Here is an 18065-nt window from a genome sequence, read left to right as displayed (position 1 = left end):
TTAGGAGTCTGAGTATATAATTCAAGGGAAATGCAGTGCAATAGTAAGGTATTATGTTTATTATCATTATGGCAAATATGATCTTTACTTTTATTAGCAGATAACCTGGAATTCAGAACCTAACTGTACTAGTTGCAAAGACTGAGCTGGAAACAAATTAAAAACTGGACTTGGGGTTCTTGATTCAACACTGTACTTAAAGTCCAAATCTTGCCTCTGAAAACATTGCTGGTTGGGGAATTTTGAATAAGGGCTGCATTTCATTTTTATCTTAAATAAATTCAACTTAGTTATCTCTAGGAGCTGTATATGAATCCAAATAGGTAAAAAAGTTATTATGTATTTACTCACCCATAACTCCACAGGTATTTTTTAAGGTACAAAATTTATGATTAAAATGCTCTTTCTTTTATAAGATCACTAGTTTTCACAATGTACGGACAATTGGTATAGCAGTTGTTTCAGGAGAACAGGACAATACTACTGTGGCTTTATCTGCTACATCTGAGGATTAGCCATGATTCCTTAGACTTGACAATATTGAACACTACAAGCAAATTTCTTTTTTTTTTTTTTGGCAAGAAACTTTGCTACTAAAACATTCAAGAGACCGCTTAAAAAAACTTTGAAAAAAGTTCTTACACCTTAATTTTCTACCTCTTGTATTTTAAAAGTTTAGGAAAGTGAAGATATTTAACTACAGGCCAAAAGGGATACTCTTAAATTTTCACGTTAGTTGTCTCTTTTAGGAAAAAGTAAAGACAGCTTTTTTCTAAAATACCTTATCTTTCATTAATTTTTATTCCTAGACCGCATTGGAGAAAAAGTTCTTATACGTTTCTTTCAGAAATTTCCAAAAAAAAGTTATGTGCACATGCAATTTGGCCTTGAGTTTCTGGACATTTAACAAAGATCTCTCCTTACCCTCCACTCCTTCCCCATTCTCCAAAAACCATACTGCACCTGCCAAGAGCCTGAGTCTGTCTCCTCGGAGGACGCAAGGGGTCGCCCCTCTCCCAGGAGTGTACCAGCAAACCCAGCCACAAAGGCCGACTCAAGGGCGAAGCAGCAAGGAGCATCCCTTGCTACGGGAGCTCTCTCCCAGCCCGACTCCCACAGAATAATTGGAATTTTAACCCAATGCCACCCACTCCCTCTCTCACCCCCCGCTACACAACCAGAGGGCGCCTCTGACTTGGCCTTGAGACGATTAAGGCAGGTCGAAAAGCAGTTCGCCTTTTGACTGCGATTTCTCCGGAGTATGAACCTAGAGGTGCGCCATCCCGTTGGTCCCCGCAGCCTTGGGGCAGCATCACCGGGCAGCTTCCTGCACCGCTGTTCTCGGCGGTCAGCTGGGGGAGGTGGGAACCAGTGGAGGGCCAGGTTTCTTTCCCGTATCTTCCTTCAAAAACAGGGGCCCCCAAACTGCAATCGGAGGCACCTCTACACTGATAACTCAGGACCCTGTCCCGCCCCAGCAGTTGTGTAGCTCCAGGCCCTGGGGTCCTCGGTGGGGTGAAGGAAGTAGTGGGTCAGAGCAATGTAAAGCCAGAGACTGCCCTTGGCCCCGGCATCCGTCTCCCCACCGACCTGAGATGAAGTGTCCGCGGACCAGCACGGCGAGGAGACAGGGACCACCAGGGCGCAAGGGCAAGGCTCAAGCCCCAGGCCGCTCCTTCGGTGAGGCGGCCGCGCGGCTTGAGTGAAAGGGTGGATGGAGGAGTTCCGAAGAACACAAACCGTTCAGAGGCCAAGAACAGTAAATCGGATGCCCTGACATGTTTAGCTTGGGCCCTCCTGCCCCTTGCTACGCGGTCCCAGAGGTGGTGAGACCTACCCGGAGCCCCTGGCGCTTGGTCCCAGCTACGATTTTTAAAGGCAATTTTCAGGTGAATCAGACCTTGTCTGCCCGAGGCTAGTGGCACAAAGGGAGCTTTCAGGGGACCCTCACGTCCAGGGACAGGGCAGAGACAAACAGCGTCAGAGAAGCGATCACTAGATCTCCACCTCAAACAAGCCTGGGCTGTGTCCCCGCAGCTGGACCCGCGCCCGCCCCAGGGGCTTCACTGGCCGGCGCTCCGAGAGGGGGTCCGCGCGCGGGACCCGTCGCCGCCAAACTTCACTGGCTCCCTGGCGGCGGCGGCCTGAGGGGCCACGGCAGTAGCCTCGTTCTCTGCGCCCCGCGAGCTCCGGGAACGGTTCTCCCTCCGTGACCCCACCAGCGTCCCCCGCGCGGGAGCCAGGGTCGCCCGCAGCCCTGCTATTCGCGAAGGGACTCCCCAGGCGGGCACAGACGCCAGAGCGCCAGCGCGCCAGGCTACCCGGGAGCGGGGAGAGGTGCCATTCTCGCGCCTGTCTCCTCATCTCTGGAAGACGCCACCTTTCAGACAGACCAACCCGGGTTGAGGGTGCCCTGGGGTACCCACCCGTTCAATCCCAGCGAGGGCACTGTTTTGAGACGACCTCACAAGCCATCCTTCCAAGTGACAGGAGACAGGATAAGGGGAAGTGAGGTGGGGAGCCTGAGTCCTGAGGGAGAACCCCACCCTCAGTCTGTCTGCCCCAGGGGACCCCTGAAAGAGCCTGAAACGGTACAAGCGCTCACGCGTGACAGGCAAGATCGTAACTGGAAACGAGGCATCTCAGGCTCCCAGCGGCGGGCTCGGCAGTCCTTAGACCCTCCCCGGAGTGGGATCGCGAGCGGCTCTGCAAGCGCGTCGACACGCGAACCCTGAGCGCCCCGCGTGCCTTTCTGCTCCATTCGTGCGTGGTTGCGGGGAGCGGCCGCGCAGGCGCTCGCTCCCTGGTTCCCCGGCTGGCCCTCGAGCAATTCGCAACCCGAGCGAGGTGAATCGGCGCCGCCGCCGCTGCCGCACCCCACCCCCACCTCCCCGCCCCGGCGCTTACTCAGTGGTCAGAGACAGCTCGCGGGCTGGGTGTCTAGGATGCCAGGGGTTCCAGGCCCCCGTCCTAGTCACGGAAGGAAAGCACAAATACCTAGAGCTTGTCTAACGAAAACCCAAACTCTTCCTCGAACCTGAAGTAACATGGGGGCGGGAGCCACGTTAACGCCCAGTCCTCCCGCTTTGGCATCCTCCCGCGAGGATGCGGAGGAAGAGAGGGGCGCGTAGAGGGAGGCGTGAAAGACGCCGTCAACACCGGAGCCTGAACTATTACCTCCCCTCGCAGGCGTGGGGTGCAGGGCTGGAGGACCGCTGACGCTGGGAACCGACTCCCGACAAGCAAAGAGACCCGACAGGTGAACGCGGCGGGAGGGAGCAAACGTGTAAAAACCCCTGCACTTACTTCTTCGCTGGCGCCTTCCCCGGGAGGCGTTTTGGCTGCCGATGTATTCCATAAAGTTCAAAATGATAAAAAACCAAGAAATCAGTCGCAAGTGCATAGTAACCCAGTAATGTTTCCCTTCCTTTTCTCCTTTTCCTTTTGTTAATTATATTAAATGTTTTAGAAGTATAGGTAGGTGTTAGGCGTATAGGGAGGGAGACCCCAAGCAGCGGACAACTTCTCCACTCAGATCCGATAGGCGTGCTGGGATGGCAAACGAAGCGGGTCGGGTGCAGGGAAACCAACTATTGTACTTTCAAATTGTCCGAGCCCTGAACCGCGGCGGCTCCGCAAGGGTGGCTGTCAACACCGCAAGCGAGGGTTCCACGAGCAGCGAGCGGCCTCGCCGGGGCGGCCGCAGGTAGCATGGTGAGGGGCGGCGGCGGGCGGGATCCGGGCGGGCGGGTAACGGCGGCGGCGGCTCCTGGGGCTCAGAGGTTGCGGCGGCTGCGGCGACAGCGGCGGGGGCCCGGGGATCGTAGGGGAGCGGGCGCCGTCGGCACCGCGGCCATGGCCAAGGGGCGGCGGAGAGACCCGGAGCTGCTTCTGCTGTTCGCGAGTAGGAGCCGCTCCAGTGGTGGAGGGAGGGAGGGAAGGAGGGAGGGAAGGACGAGACGAGGGAGGGGGAAGGGGGGGATGGCTGCGGGGGGCGGGGGAGCTCGGGGGCGGGGAAGGAAACTGCTGGAGCACAACCCGGAGCGACCTCAATAACTTTCAATTTCAAGAGGGAAAGAGGGAGCTGGAAAAGTACAGGCGTTGCGATTTGGCAGAGGGACGGGAAGAGGCGCCTAAGGGGTCCCGGGTCTGCGACGGAGCATCTCTGGACACTGCAAAGAAGGCGGGGAACGCGAGCCGGGGGGAGTGGGGGAGGCACAGCGCGGCGAGAAGAGCCCCTCAGAAGGGAGCTCTCGCGGGGAGAGGTGGGCGCGCTCGCGCGGGGAGTGTGGAGGCAGAAGGTCCCGGCGGGCGCGAGACCCCCGCCCCCCACGTCTGAGCCCGGCTGGTCTCCACCGCCTCAGGCTGGGCGCACCAGGCTCTCCCGGCGCAGCACCCCTGCTACCTCGAGCCTCCACCCCCCGCGCCGGCGCGCAACGGCTGGCCCCGGGGCAGCTCGCCCCTCGCCACCGAGGCAGATCGCTGGAGGGTTTCTGTCTGCGGACTCCTTGCCAGTTTTCTTGAGCGCCCCTCCGTTGCTTTGCTCCCTTTCTTTCTTCCTTTCAATAAAGGGAGCTGCAGCTGGGTGCCGGGCGGCTGGCCCGGAGGAGCTCGGTGGGCGCTGACGGTCACTTCGCCCGCGGGTCACCTGCCCCGAGTGGGAAGGACCCAGCGGTGTGTGCGTTCAGGACCGTCCCTTTGGAAATGCAGTTGTGCTGCCGCTGTCTTCCAAACTGAGCCTTTGCTGCGGCTCCGGGAGATTCCTCCCCCCCTCAGGCAGTTCTCTCCTTAGTCTGATTGCCCTCGCTGGGCGCGCGCGCTCTCTCACCCCCTGTCTCCCAGTCTTGAGAAGATCTGTTGTGCAATTTGGTTTCTCGTCGAGGGAAGAGGAAATGATATTCAGAAAGATCTTTCCCAGTCTTAGGGGAGGAGGGGAGGGTCCACTACTTCCTCTGTTCCCAGCGCAGGTAAGGGCCCCATGGCAGAGGAAAATAAAGTCCGTTGGTCCACCCAGGGGTGGGAGAACCCAGGGCCGGCATTTCTGAGCGGGGTACACCCTGGCTGTTATTAGTCAATGGTTCCCACCTCTTTTCTCCAGTAGCACAAGTCGATGAGCTTCCAGAAGTTACTGAAGAAGTATTATATGAGTCACAAGCCCCCAAAGTGATTTTAATATAAACTAATAGGTAGTTGTATTTAACAATATCCGAAGGACTATACATTATAGCATTACAGTTTTACACAGCCCCCGAGAGGTCACTTTGAAAAAGTCCCTGACTCAGAAACACCTTGCTAATTCTTTTGCTCAAATAATTTAGGTTTAGAAGATAGCCAAAGCCTTGCTGGAAATCAAGTAAGATTTGTATTTCTTTTTCCTTCATTTATAATCCCTAAACTGGATTGCCTTCTATTTATGTGTTTCTAAGTGAGGGGGATAAAAAGGTCACCGCTCCTACCCATCCCATTTTGTAAGTTTGCAATGTTTCAAATTGTTGTATTTCTCTGAAGTCTTCAATGGTGTAGTTGTTATACAGCCCAGAAGAGAGGATTGAGGAGATGAAATGGCCTGGAAGCAAACGGAAAGGAACATGAAATATACATTCTTGTTAAAGTGCTAAAAATTAGAGAATCTGAGAGTCTGGTCTTTCCATAATTCCTTAATTAAATTATTAATTACTTTGCTTACCTGTATTGGAATTTTGAAGGTAAGAGTAGTTTTCTTTAGATTTTATATTATGGGAAAGACAACAACCCCATTAAGGTTATGATTTTTGGCTTATCTTTAGGAATTCCCATTTGCAATTCTTTCTCTGTGGAGGAATGGTATTTTCTGTACATTGCAGGCACACGCACACACACACACACACACACAAACACACTCCCTGTCTTTATCTGTTGCATAATGTCCAGTTGCAAATGACTGGTTTTATCCGTTTGAACCAGAGAAGTTAGAGATAACAGGACGATTCCAATAATGATTATCCAAAAAAGGAGCTACTCTATTTTTCTATGCCCATCCCAGTCAGCTTTGCTTTCCTTCTTACTTAATACCTCAGATCCTGAATATCTGCACCATAAAATGTGGGGGATTTAAAGGCTGTGGGAGGCTCCCTTTGAAAAGGACTCCAGAGACTGCCTTTCTAATCCGGGATACTTGAGCCGGATGGGATGAGATTGCAAAAAGGATGTAAAAAAAGCAATTTAGTGAACAACTTCAGGGAAATAAACATGAAGACAGACATTTACTTTTCACTCTGTATTGTGCAGACATATGTTAGTTTGGATGAGAATAGGAATGACAGTGTAAATAAATAAACAAGCAGAGTGAGAAGCTGCAGCTCTTGAGCCATCCCAGGAAAGAAGTACTAGATGCAGTATGCAGGAAAAGCTTGTCAAGGAATAAGCACTGTTCTGAGGAAACATAAGGAAAACATTAAATAAATGGAGAGTGTATTCTTTCTCTCTTGACGCTATGCTTTAGAATAACTTTTTCCTGATCCATGTTGCCATACTATTAAATGTGTGTTTACTTGCCTGGCTGAGTCGTCCATTCCCTCAACTGTTCTAGCAGCTTATGGAAAGCATGCCATGGCCTATTTTTGTGCAACATAGTACCTTTTTAAATTTTTAATCAATAAAACAACACTCATAGAAGCCTGTGGCTGCCTATGGTTTCCAGGGCCCAAGCCTAAAGCAAGTTAAAAACCATAGGCTCAGCATACAAGTCAACATTTGCTTGTTGTTTTTCTCCAGAAAACATTAAAATACTAGGGAGTTTGAATAACCAGGAATTTAAGAAAGTTGGGCCAGGAGAATAGAATAGTTTTGGATAAAGATGGGGGCTTAAACACATTCAGACTAGTTACTACAACTTCTCATCTCCCCTTTACCACCTCCCCCCACCAGGCAGTGACAACAGTAACAAGTTATTTTTGTCCATTGCAGGAATGGCACTTTAAGGAAAGAAAATGATTGTCATATTGTTGAATCCATACTCAAATATATGAAAGGGGGTGTGCTCCAGAAAGAGAGAGCAAGCCCAATCGTTTGGAATGGGATATAACTAGTAGTGATGAGAGATATTTGGCAAAGTTCAGGCTGACATCAGTCATTATACCACAGAGCTAACATGCAGATCCTGAAAATGCTCAACTCTCTAGTTACTCAGATCTGGAGGCATCTGAGTAAGTCAAACAGGGTATTGCCGGCGGGGTCTGTGTAACTGATGCAGCTAGATGTCATCCTTGAAATATAGAGCAGACAGCAATATTTAAAAGCCATTGAAATTAGCAGATGAAGGACAACTACTATTTTTAGAGTGAGAAAGAAAGGAGACAGAATTATTATAGCAATTTAAAAAAAAATGATTAAATGGTTATATAGCATTAAGAAAATGAGAAAGTCAAGACCCATGATGGATTACTTTCTGTCAACAAGAAAGAATGTTCTTCCTCCCAGATGAAATTATGGGACACTTATAAAATTGTGGTGAGCACTGTCTGGTGTGCCTATTTTTAAAAACTTTTCTCTTTCACAAATAAGCTAATTGCAGGGCTCATTTAAAAGTGAATATCTGGTAGTTTTTAATATAAAGAATTTAATACGTCAGAAATTTTTGATTATAGAGCTTTAATATAAAGAGGTTAAGTGTTACAGTAAGACGATTGACTAGTAACCTAGGGACCAAGGTGAAGTTCTTGTTCTGTATTTGTCATTGTGTTTCAGATTTCTTCATCTGAAAAATGAGAAAATTGAACTAGATGATCTCCAGAGTGCCTTTTAGCTCTGAAAATAATGGCAACATATCCAAAAAAGAAAAGCAGACTTGTAATTGCAAATGTCAGTGCTATTTCTAGTTATGTAACAACACAGCTTTCACTTACAAAATTGTGTTTAATTGAATAGGCCCAGATTTAGAAATCTTTTCACAAACTTGTTGATTTTCCGGAAATGCCTAATCCATTAGAATCCTAGATGACTCTGGCCTAGCACAATATGTCCAGAACAGTTTAATCTCTCTAGATGTCTCTAGACTTTGGGATAAGGAAGAACAGATTTTAAACCTCAGATTGTGGGCGGACACCTGGGGTGGGTAGGAAAAAAGACTTATGAACTTCCTGCAGATACCACTCAGTCTCAGTTCCTGTTTTCAGGAATCCTAGGTGAGAAAGGAACAGGGATTTCATTGAATGAGGACTTTCCTTTTTATTTTGTGTTATTTCTTTCCTTTTCTATCCGTATCTTCGGATGAGGGTTTATATCCATGCCTCTTTTGTCTCAGGAAACCTCAGAAAGTGAACAGTGAGGTTTAAGTGGCTGTGGTCACAGCTTTAGGTGGAGGGGTTACTGTCAAAGAAATAAAAGTACTATAAGATGGAGCATGCAAGACTAGGTGAAGGATAATTTTAATGAGCATTCTTTTATAGTTGTTTTTGCATGTATTATCTCAGAACAGCCTCAAAACACTTGTTTCATAGAGGAGACAACTAAAGCCAGCGAGGTAAAGCCACTTACCTAAACTTATATAGAAACTATTCTTGTGATTTTATATTACCCCAACATCTATTTTCTCTGTCTTCCCTGACCCCAGGATGTTGACTTCTATGGACCCGGTCACGGTCTGGTTAGGTTCAGTCAATGGGGACAGCAATGGGAGCATTCAAGGAAGAGTGATTCTGCTCCCTCACTGCTTTGTCATCATTCTGGAAATTGATGTATTCCTCAGGGTGACTATAGCTTTGTTAAGCAGTCCTATTCCCTGGCTCTAGCTCTCAACCAGGTTTTGATAACACCATCTACTCACCCTGCCTCTTTAGGCCTACGAGTAGAAATGCTGGTGCCTGGGTTCCTCAACATCTCCTGTTGCATCCCTTAACTCTGCACTATTATAAATAGTCCTTTTGTAAAAGTACCTTCCAAAAATTCTTGCTAGGTCTTTAAGTGACACACAAGTATCAGAGCTGGGGCTTGAAAGCTGATTAAAATCTAGTGATTTTTTTCATGTTATCTGGCTTTTCCAGAGGATGCACCTTGATTAAAACTGAGTTGGGTGAAGGGGAGGTTGATCAGGGAAGGCTGGAGGGTTACAGCCAGGAATGCTTATCAAGTAAGGAAGATGGCATAAAACAGACATCTGAGTAAGGTCATGGGCTAAACCAGAGTGAATAACTAGAATCAGAATGGCAAGGAGCAGAGCAAAGCTCATGTTCAAAATTGTAGCCAGGCATTAGAAATAAGGTGAGAAACAGGAAAGGAAGGAGCAAGGCAGGACACAGCATCAGCAAAAGATGAATGACATTGATTGTAAGGCTGTTTTGATTAAGTTGCTTTTTATTTATTTATTTTTTTCCTGCTAGATCTAAAACCAGTCTTGAACACTCCATAGGTAAGTAAGGGTATCTTACTGGAAAGCGTAGTAAAGGGTAACAGCTAGTGTAAACCAGTCGTCCATTCATCCCACAAATATTTGTTGATGCTGCCTGCTATGGGTGTCTCCAGGCTAGACAAAGAAGCAGAGTTTTATTTACGGTCCTTAAGACAAGAATACTGAAGAGATGACTTTATAATTTGTGTTGGTGTTCTGGTTAAAAGCAGTGTTACAGTTTATGACAGAGATAAAATGGCATGTAGAGCCATTATGGGCATATTCAACAACAGGCTTTAGGAAACATCTCTTTAAAGCATCTATATTAAAAAATAAAATGCTTTTCTCCATCCCTATAACTACCTATCATTTATGGTTTACATTTGTTACTACTGATGTAGTAACAACTACATGAGTAGTCACTTTTGGTCAGTTGATTACTCTTACTTCAGCATTTACTGACCGTGTAGCAAACACCGTGTAGCTTCTAGAGATACAAAACTATGAAGACTAGGGCCTTGCCCTCAAGGAGAACACCCTCAGTGAGGAGACAGGCACAGAAAGCATTGACACTTACATGAAATAAATGCTATGTGATAAAGACTATGTGGTATGTTGTGGGAAGAGGAAAGAGAAACAAAGCTTGGGGTGCGGGGTAGAGATAAACTCTGTGTCTAAGACGTACAGCATTTAAAGGACTTGATGGTGAGTCTTAATGTGGATAAGGAAGGATTCCTTCCTTTGCTTTAGGTCGGTACTGATTCAGAGGTGGAGGTATAAGCTCTTTTGTCTTATTTTCTGGAGGTCAGTGGTCACAGTCGGCTGCCTGCTTGCTAGGGAGGCAGCCATACCCCGGGAGTGGTTCAGGCCTCCTCCTCCCCCAGCAATTCAATGTGGCTCAGTATTGACCATGTGGGAGTGTTGTTAATGGCTGATACATGTGCGGGGGTCTATGTAGGTTAATGATTTGACTAGTTTATTTTAGATACACTGTGGGTAGATTCTTCTCATGTGAGAAAAATGACACTTCATTTCTCCTATTTTCTACAAGTGTCTGAATGTATTTAGAGTAACAAAGAGGGTTCAGCGTTGCTCTCGTTTTCCGACTCCAGCCCCATGCTTCACCATTCCCCACACATTCTACAATTCCTTTGCAACTTGTTCTCCTCAGTTTTTTATGACCCCAACCTCACCCAGAAATCTCTTGCTGAGCCTCATCCGTTTGGCTGTCTATCCCTCTCCACATTAGAAGATCCCTGCTCTGAAACCTAGCCTTAGCTTACATAGTACTGATAAAGGGCTGGCCTACCTCTGCCCTTCTCTCTTTCTTATTTTCTTCCATATAATTCTTTCTTTCTAGAAACATATTTTGATTTCATAGTGGCCTGTGGGGTATGCCATAGATGTAGGGAGTTATAACCATTATGAGGAATAGAAAGGGTTCTCATTGGCTAGTGCTTCTGACATTTGCATGCTAACCATCCTGCCATGCTTTCCAATTGCCTCAGTGAGAAATATTCTGCAAGAAAATGAAGAAGAACAAAGGACTTTCCTCCCAGGGAGATGGTCTTCTGTTACATATTGCTGTAACCACCCCTAAAACTTAGTGCCTGACATTATTGACTATTCATGGCTACTCACAATTTTGTTAGTTGGCTGGTTCTCCTGCTGGTCTCCCTGAAGTGCTCGGACACTTCATTCATATACTGAATTCAGCTGTCAGTCACTGAACTTGGGCTCATCTGAGATGCTAGGGAAGGTAAGCCTCTCTCCTCCTATGGTTTTTCATCCTCTGAGCATGGAGCTCTTTGGGTTCTAGATGCATAAAAAGGGGAAACTGCAAGGCCCTTTGCAAGTCTTCCAGTGTCATTTCCACTATATTTTGTTGGTTAAAGCAAGTTACATGGCTACCTCAGATTCCATGGTTTACCCAATAGACTCCATCTTTAATGTGAGAATTATTGGCTGTTTTTAACCCATCAAGAGCTGGTGAATGGGTTACTGATCTTTGTATAAAGTCAAGCTTTCAAACCCCTTGGCAGGTCAGAAAACTGACACTGAGTTTAAATAAGAAAGCAAAATTAGGTTTACCATATATTCTATCTGTAAAGACTGTTCTGGTTCTAGATTAGTTCTTTCTCTGGATTAAGTTTAAATTCTGGTCGGGACACCTCAGACTATTAAATCAGTACAAAGTTCCAGACTACTTTTATGATAAAGTTTTGGCCTTGAGTCTATTAGTAGAGAGCTGTTATGGTTTGGAACTCATAGAAAAAAATTGCTGGGGCATTCTGATTGTGGGGAAGTCATAAGGGCTTCCTTTATGTAGAGGTAACTTCAGCCTGTTATTTTCCTTCTTTTCTTTCTTGTCTCAAGAGCTAAGATAGCATTACTTAAGATTTGTGAATACAACATAGAAGTCTCCTCATTAAAAGAGCCACTGTGTAAATGCTTTCTTGCTGGGAGGTCTTTCTTTGGTCTACTAAAATTGACTGAAAGACTTATAATTTTAGTGCATATGAACATGAAGTCACTATCATTACATTCCATAATTCTAAGATTTAATGAAATAGATACACTCATTTTGCCCTACCAAATAGATAAACCTTCAGGGTTTAGGAAAAGAGGCAAGTAAACTAATGGATTTACTCCTTCACTGTTAATTGATTTTCTAACTTACTTAGGAATGATACATTGATTTTGCATGACTTTAAGGTGAATTTTCATTATTTGTAATCATAAGAATCAATGCTTTTTTAGTAACATTATAAATTACATAAAATATGGTCTTTCACGTTTTTGTTAAAGATCATACTATAAGAGTTAGAAATTAGGCCAGCCTAACTTCTAATAGGTAAGTAATAACTTGAGGGTATTTGCCCCAAATAATGATACTTAACACGTATAGCTTGCTTTCCTCTGTGTATATGAATGTGTATATGTATTTTTCATCTATTAGTTCTCATTGGTGAAATTATGCACATCCTTATATACACTACTTGAAATTATCACAATTAGAAATTTATTTTAAGTGCAAATATTCTCAAGGAAGTTCAGAACTAGTGAATTATTTTAATTAGATCGTTTTCTTTGTAACAGATCTCTGACATTTGGCAAGGGGAGAAGGTCCAACCTGTGTAGGGCATTATGAAATGTGAGTATTTGGGAGATTTGTATCTAATAAGGATGCTTAGCGATTATGAGTGGTGAAAAGTGAGGGCAGAAACAGAAACTGCAAGAAAAAGCAGCAATACAAGGGAGCTGGAGTGTTTCAAGGATGAACTTATTTTTATATGAATGGCGCAATAATGCATTAATAAAAATTTAGATTAGACACTTCATGGCAGTCTCCTTAATGTAGGAGGAGACTGTGTTAGAATATAAAATGGATTGCTCTAAAGAAAATTTAAATTCCCTGATGCAGATTCACCTGAGTAGGGATGTCCTATGACACAGGAAAATTATCCAGAATATACACTGAAGATTAAAAGTAGATGAGTACGGATGCACATCAGAACCATAATGAGTTATCACCTCTCAACAGTCAGAATGACTAGTAGCAATAACAAGTGTTTGCAAGGATGTGGAGAAGAGGGAACCCTTGTATACTGTTGGTGGCAATGTAAATTAGTGCACTATGAAAAATAGGAGGTTCCTCAAAAAGTTAAAAATGGAAATACCATATGATCCAGTAATTCCACTACTGGGTATTTACCCAAAGGAAATGAAAATACTAATTTGAAAATATATATGTACCCTTATATATACTGCAGTATTATTTACAATAGCCAAGATATAGGAGCAACACAAATATGTCCATTGATAGATGAATGGATAAAGAAGACATGAGATATTTATATATATTACATATATATAAAATAGATACTCAGCTTTAAGAGAAGAATGAAATCTTACATTTGTGAGAATGTGAATGGACCCAGAGGGTATTATGTTAAGTGAAATAAGTCATACCAAGAAAGACAAATACCATATGATTTCATTTATATGTGAAATCTAAGAAACAAAACAAATGAACAGACAAAAAACCAGACTCTTAAATACAGAGAACAAACTGGTGGTTGCTAAAGGGGAGGTGGGGGAGGGATGGGTGAAATAGGCCAAGACGATGAAGAGGTACAAACTTTCAGTTACAAAATAAGTAAGTCACAGAGATGGAAAGTACAGCATAGGGAATATAGCCAACAATATTGTAATAAGTTTGTATGGAGGTCTAAATATAGAGTTTCACTGAAAGCCATAGTAAGAAATCAGTACTTAAAAGATTTCCTTATCAGAAGGAAGTGGGAGTGGAGAACATTTCTGGAACTGAAAGAGAGAAGGAGGGAGAATGGGACAAAGAAATCACAATCCAGTCTCTTACTGACAGTCAATCATTCATGTTCCTTTTCATATAGTAGGGGTAGAACTGTTGTGGATACATAAGACCTTGTGCAAAATGTCCATAGGGAACTTATAATCAAAGGTCAGAGGAGGAACAAAATTCCTCCCCATGCTGGTGAGACCTAATATAATAGTTCAAGAACAGATTTACTTGGAGGCCAAAGACATCTCATACAGCACTCAAATATGGGTGAAAAATAACCAAAAGAGCTTTATAATGCTGTATATAATGCTGGCCCTGACATGGCCTTGTGGCGTAGCCATGAGGCTGTTCAGCAAAGTTAGGCATAGAATGTATACATGGAAAGAAATGAGAGCAGAAGTGATACTAAGTCACTTGAAGATAAAAATTTTAAGAGTTAGGGTGCCAGGGTGGCTCAGTCGGTTAAGCATCTGCCTTCAGCTCAGGTCACGATTCCAGGGTGCTGGGTTCAGGCTGTGTCGGGCTCCCTGCTCAGTTGGGATCCTGCTTCTCCCTCTCCTCTCTGCTCATGCTCTCTCTCACTATCTCTGTTTCTCTCTCTCAAATAAATAAAATCTTAAAAAAAAGTTTTAAGAGTCAGGGTCAGGTTTACCACATTCTCTTTCTAATGCTGTGACAATCATGGAAGCATGGACAAAATTAAGCCTTCATCAGTTTTGGTCACTGTGGGACTACAGTGAACAGCCCTCTCACTCCCTAGACCCTCCTGACTATGCTGGACATATTACATGAGTGAGAAACACACTTTGTAGCTATTGGGCTTCTGAGGTTACCCTTAAATCAGATTCTGATTCTTTCCATCAGCACAGGACCTAGTGTAAGTAAACCAAAATGAGTATGCAGAAGGTGAGTAAATAAGGGAATTAAAGTAGACAATTTGCATTGAGATAACAAAGAGGGAAGTAATGAATAATTTACAGGGTAAGATTCAATAGGTCTGTACAGATAATGGGCAAGATTAACTGAAAGATGGAACATCCGAATCCCCTGGAATAAAATATATTTTCTGTTGTTGAATTAATTGGTATTTAAAAGTTAAATACAAGAATGGCTTCTTTTATTTTATGTACATTGTTAAAGATGATTACCTTTAATACCAAGTTGAAATACATGTATTTTAGAGAACTTGAAGGGTTTGGGAGTTAATTTAATCCTTCACACTTGGCAAATGTTTCATTCTGGTACCACAATTCCTTCCCTCTGAAGTGCACAGCACTGATGTGATCGTGGTACTCTGAATCACCAAGTGCTAAGGGGCTTTAGGATCCTTTACATACAGGGCTCTGTGCTGCGACCATCAATCAATGGGAGCTGGAGTACAATAGGGAAATCTGTTTGCCACTTAAACTTGAGGTCGGAGAACTTTTTTTTTTTTTTAAAGCATCTTTGAGAGAGGAAAGTGTCTACAGTTTTTAAAGACTTTGGGAGAGGGAGTTTCCAATATTCTTTGCAGGCTTTTAAAGTTGCAGAACAAATTTTATTTCCCACTAATACAAGCTATGCCAGCATAAAGTTTCTGTACTGCACTGGAATTTCTCTTTTCAAAAAGATTTATTTATTTTTTAGAGAGAGAGAGAGAGCACGTGCCAGAGTGAGGGTGGGGAGGGACAGAGGGAGAGAGGAAAGAATCTCAAGCTGACTCCCGCTGAGCCTGGAGGCTGAGGTGGGGCTCATCTCATGACCCTGAGATGAGCTGAGATCTAGAGTCCTACGCTCAATCAACTGAGCCACCCAGGCACCCCCTGAGTTGAAATTTCAAAAGCAAACTAGAATCTTTGCCTAGAAACTGGTAAAACTTCAATTGTTAATGGAAGTTTCAGTTTAATTTGGCTTGTAAAATTTGTAGAATTCTAGAACTGTAAGGACCCTAAGAGATCATCTAGTATATATTATTTTATTTTGTATATGAGGAAACTGAGACCCGGAAGCTTAAATGGCTCGCCCAAGGCCATACTGCAGAGCTGAGAATAAAACACACTCCTTTTCATTAGCAGGATACTTTTGCCCACACCAGGATTCTGAACACGGTTTCATCACTCATGCTATACTATTTTAAAAATTCATATCCTTTTGTTTCATATCAGTGGAGTTTCAGGACAGCTCATTCATTCACTAGTTCATTTATTCACTCACTCACATTTATTCAGTATTCCTTTAGTACTGTCTTTGGGCATTGACCTGGATCATCATTACCATTTTCCAATGAAGAACTCTTCATAGAGTTTAAAATAATGATGAATTTATTCATATTCTTGGGTTAAACCTTTTTAATTTTTGTTCTTTGAATAATTCTTCATTGATATCGATATACTTGCATTTGTAAAGTCTAGGGTCAGGTGAATTCTGAATATAATAGAAGGAAGTTCTAATATTTCTGCATTTGCTTTTGGAACTGAAGCCTCCGTATTTATTTTTAGAATAGAGAACACCAACCTGAATTTGCTATGCAAGTGGCCCTGTTTTTATTTTTTCGGTCATACTTACGAAAAAAATTATAACCTGCTCAAATAAATAAGGCAATGTGTTTATTCCATGTATTAAGCTAACTTGTAGCGTTAAAATTTATTCATTTATTTTCACATTACTGCAATGTATAAAAGTCACTTGGACTCCGCTTCCATACTGCCAATTAGCGCAAGTGCTGAGTGTTTACTGTGTGGGCAATAAGCATAAATTTATTAAATGTTGTGAGAGTAACCCCGAAGAAATGAAGGGCATAGGCCTCTGGGAGCTCACAACTTAGTCAAGAGGAAGATACAAAGAAATATATGAAAAATGAAGATTTTATGTTATATATACTTTCTTATCCCCAGAAAAAGATAACTCTTTAGCCTACAGATAAATGAGCAGTTCACTCAAGGTGCCAGTCTTTGAAGACTTGAGTGAAAGCCAGACTTTGAAGCAAATCTGAGGGAGATATAGGGAAAGGGCAGTTCAGGTGTTAAAGTTATTACTGTTCAAAGGAAAGATTTAGGTTCAAATTTTTCCCTCTTTCTTGAGACCAGTTGAATGACCCACTCTGTGCATATGGCCCCTCACAATGTTCAGATTCCTATTCAGAGGCAATTTCTGAGAGCTCACATTCCAGGCCCTACGTCAGGCACTAGGGCCCGTTGTCATATTCATTCACCTAATGGGTCTCCCATCTGGGCAGGATGGCAGGTTACTCTCAATCTTCTCTTCCATGCTATTCACTTCACTCACTACTGGAATCTAGAATATAGAAATAATGTGTGGGAGAGAGCGAGGGAAAGGGAAGGTGAGTGAGCGAGCACTAGCTCTAGTTCTAGTTCTGGCTTCAGTCCCAAAGATACCAATTAATAGTACTGGCTACTCCCATGTGGTCCACAGACTAGCACCACAGACATCACCTTGTTAGAAAATGCAGAATCTTAGGCCCCACCCTAGACTTGTTGAATAACAGTCTACTGAATCATTTTAACCATTTCCCGGGTGATTTGTATGCACATTAAAGCTTGAGAAGCTGCTTCATGATATAATCATTTGGGAGAGCTTTTAAAAGTACTGATGAATGGACTCTGTTTCAACGTAATTAAATTAAAATCTCTGGTGATTGGGGCATCTGTATGATTTAAATACTTCCCAGAGGTTTTAGTGTCTCAACAGGGTAAAACACATTTCCCACTCTTTCCCAAATATGCCTAAAGATAAGAATCACCTAGAGCCCTTACTAACAAAATAGAGTCCAGAGTCTTGGTCTAGGACCTAAGGAATCAGAAATCAGAATTTTCAGTGTATTGAATAAGCGACCCAGGTGACATTTATTAACAAGGAAGCCTGGGAAACGCTGGTAATCTTATGATGTTCCATTCCTTTTATCTGGTAGCCTTGTGGGGGATCATTTTTGTCTCAGAGCTCCTCTATCCTTTTACCAGGTGAGAAGAGGGAATGGACTCAGAAAGCAGGGAGGTCAGCATGGAAAGGAGAGAATGTGGGATGAGATTCCAAAATATCTGATAGGGTAGGAGCAGAGGTGGAGATGGGACTTAAATGAGGCATCCTTTTATCTTTATCACGAGCCATTGCTCCTCCTAGATCAGTGAATGATTCTCAACACCTCTAAGTCTCTTTGTCTGGGAAAGGGCTGGTGCTGAAAGGGAGCATTTCAGACAAGATAACCACAGTTTTTACGGGAAGAGGGAGAGCAAATCAGAATGGTTAACTTGACTCTGAGTCTTAGCATTCACTATGAAGGGAAGGAGTAAGGACTCTTCAGTACTGTGAAAAGCTATCCTCTGGATTCCGTTTACTCTTATTTAAACCCCAGATTGAGGAATACTTATCTCAAGAATACGT

At 43.8% G+C, this 18065-nt stretch overlaps 1 protein-coding gene across 2 annotated transcripts in view; it reads right to left on the bottom strand.

The window, feature by feature from the left end:
* The window catches only part of RSPO3 (R-spondin 3), an 89586-nt gene extending 85671 nt beyond the window's left edge, over nt 1-3915 (bottom strand). For both annotated transcript variants that reach the window (XM_054505553.2, XM_045865503.3), the window contains exon 1: nt 3307-3915. In XM_054505553.2, coding sequence (XP_054361528.1) covers nt 3307-3403 — 97 coding nt within the window. In that variant the 5' untranslated portion in view covers nt 3404-3915. The remainder of the gene's footprint in view (nt 1-3306) is intronic.
* Nucleotides 3916-18065: the final 14150 nt, after the last annotated feature.

Source organism: Mirounga angustirostris, unplaced genomic scaffold, assembly GCF_029215605.1.
Source record: "Mirounga angustirostris isolate CCGP_5_RB_7025 unplaced genomic scaffold, mMirAng1.0.hap1 SCAF_8, whole genome shotgun sequence".
In the NCBI taxonomy this organism is placed as follows: Eukaryota; Metazoa; Chordata; class Mammalia; order Carnivora; family Phocidae; genus Mirounga; species Mirounga angustirostris.
Note: the sequence above shows the minus strand (reverse complement) of the source record. Positions and strands in the feature narration are given on the sequence as shown.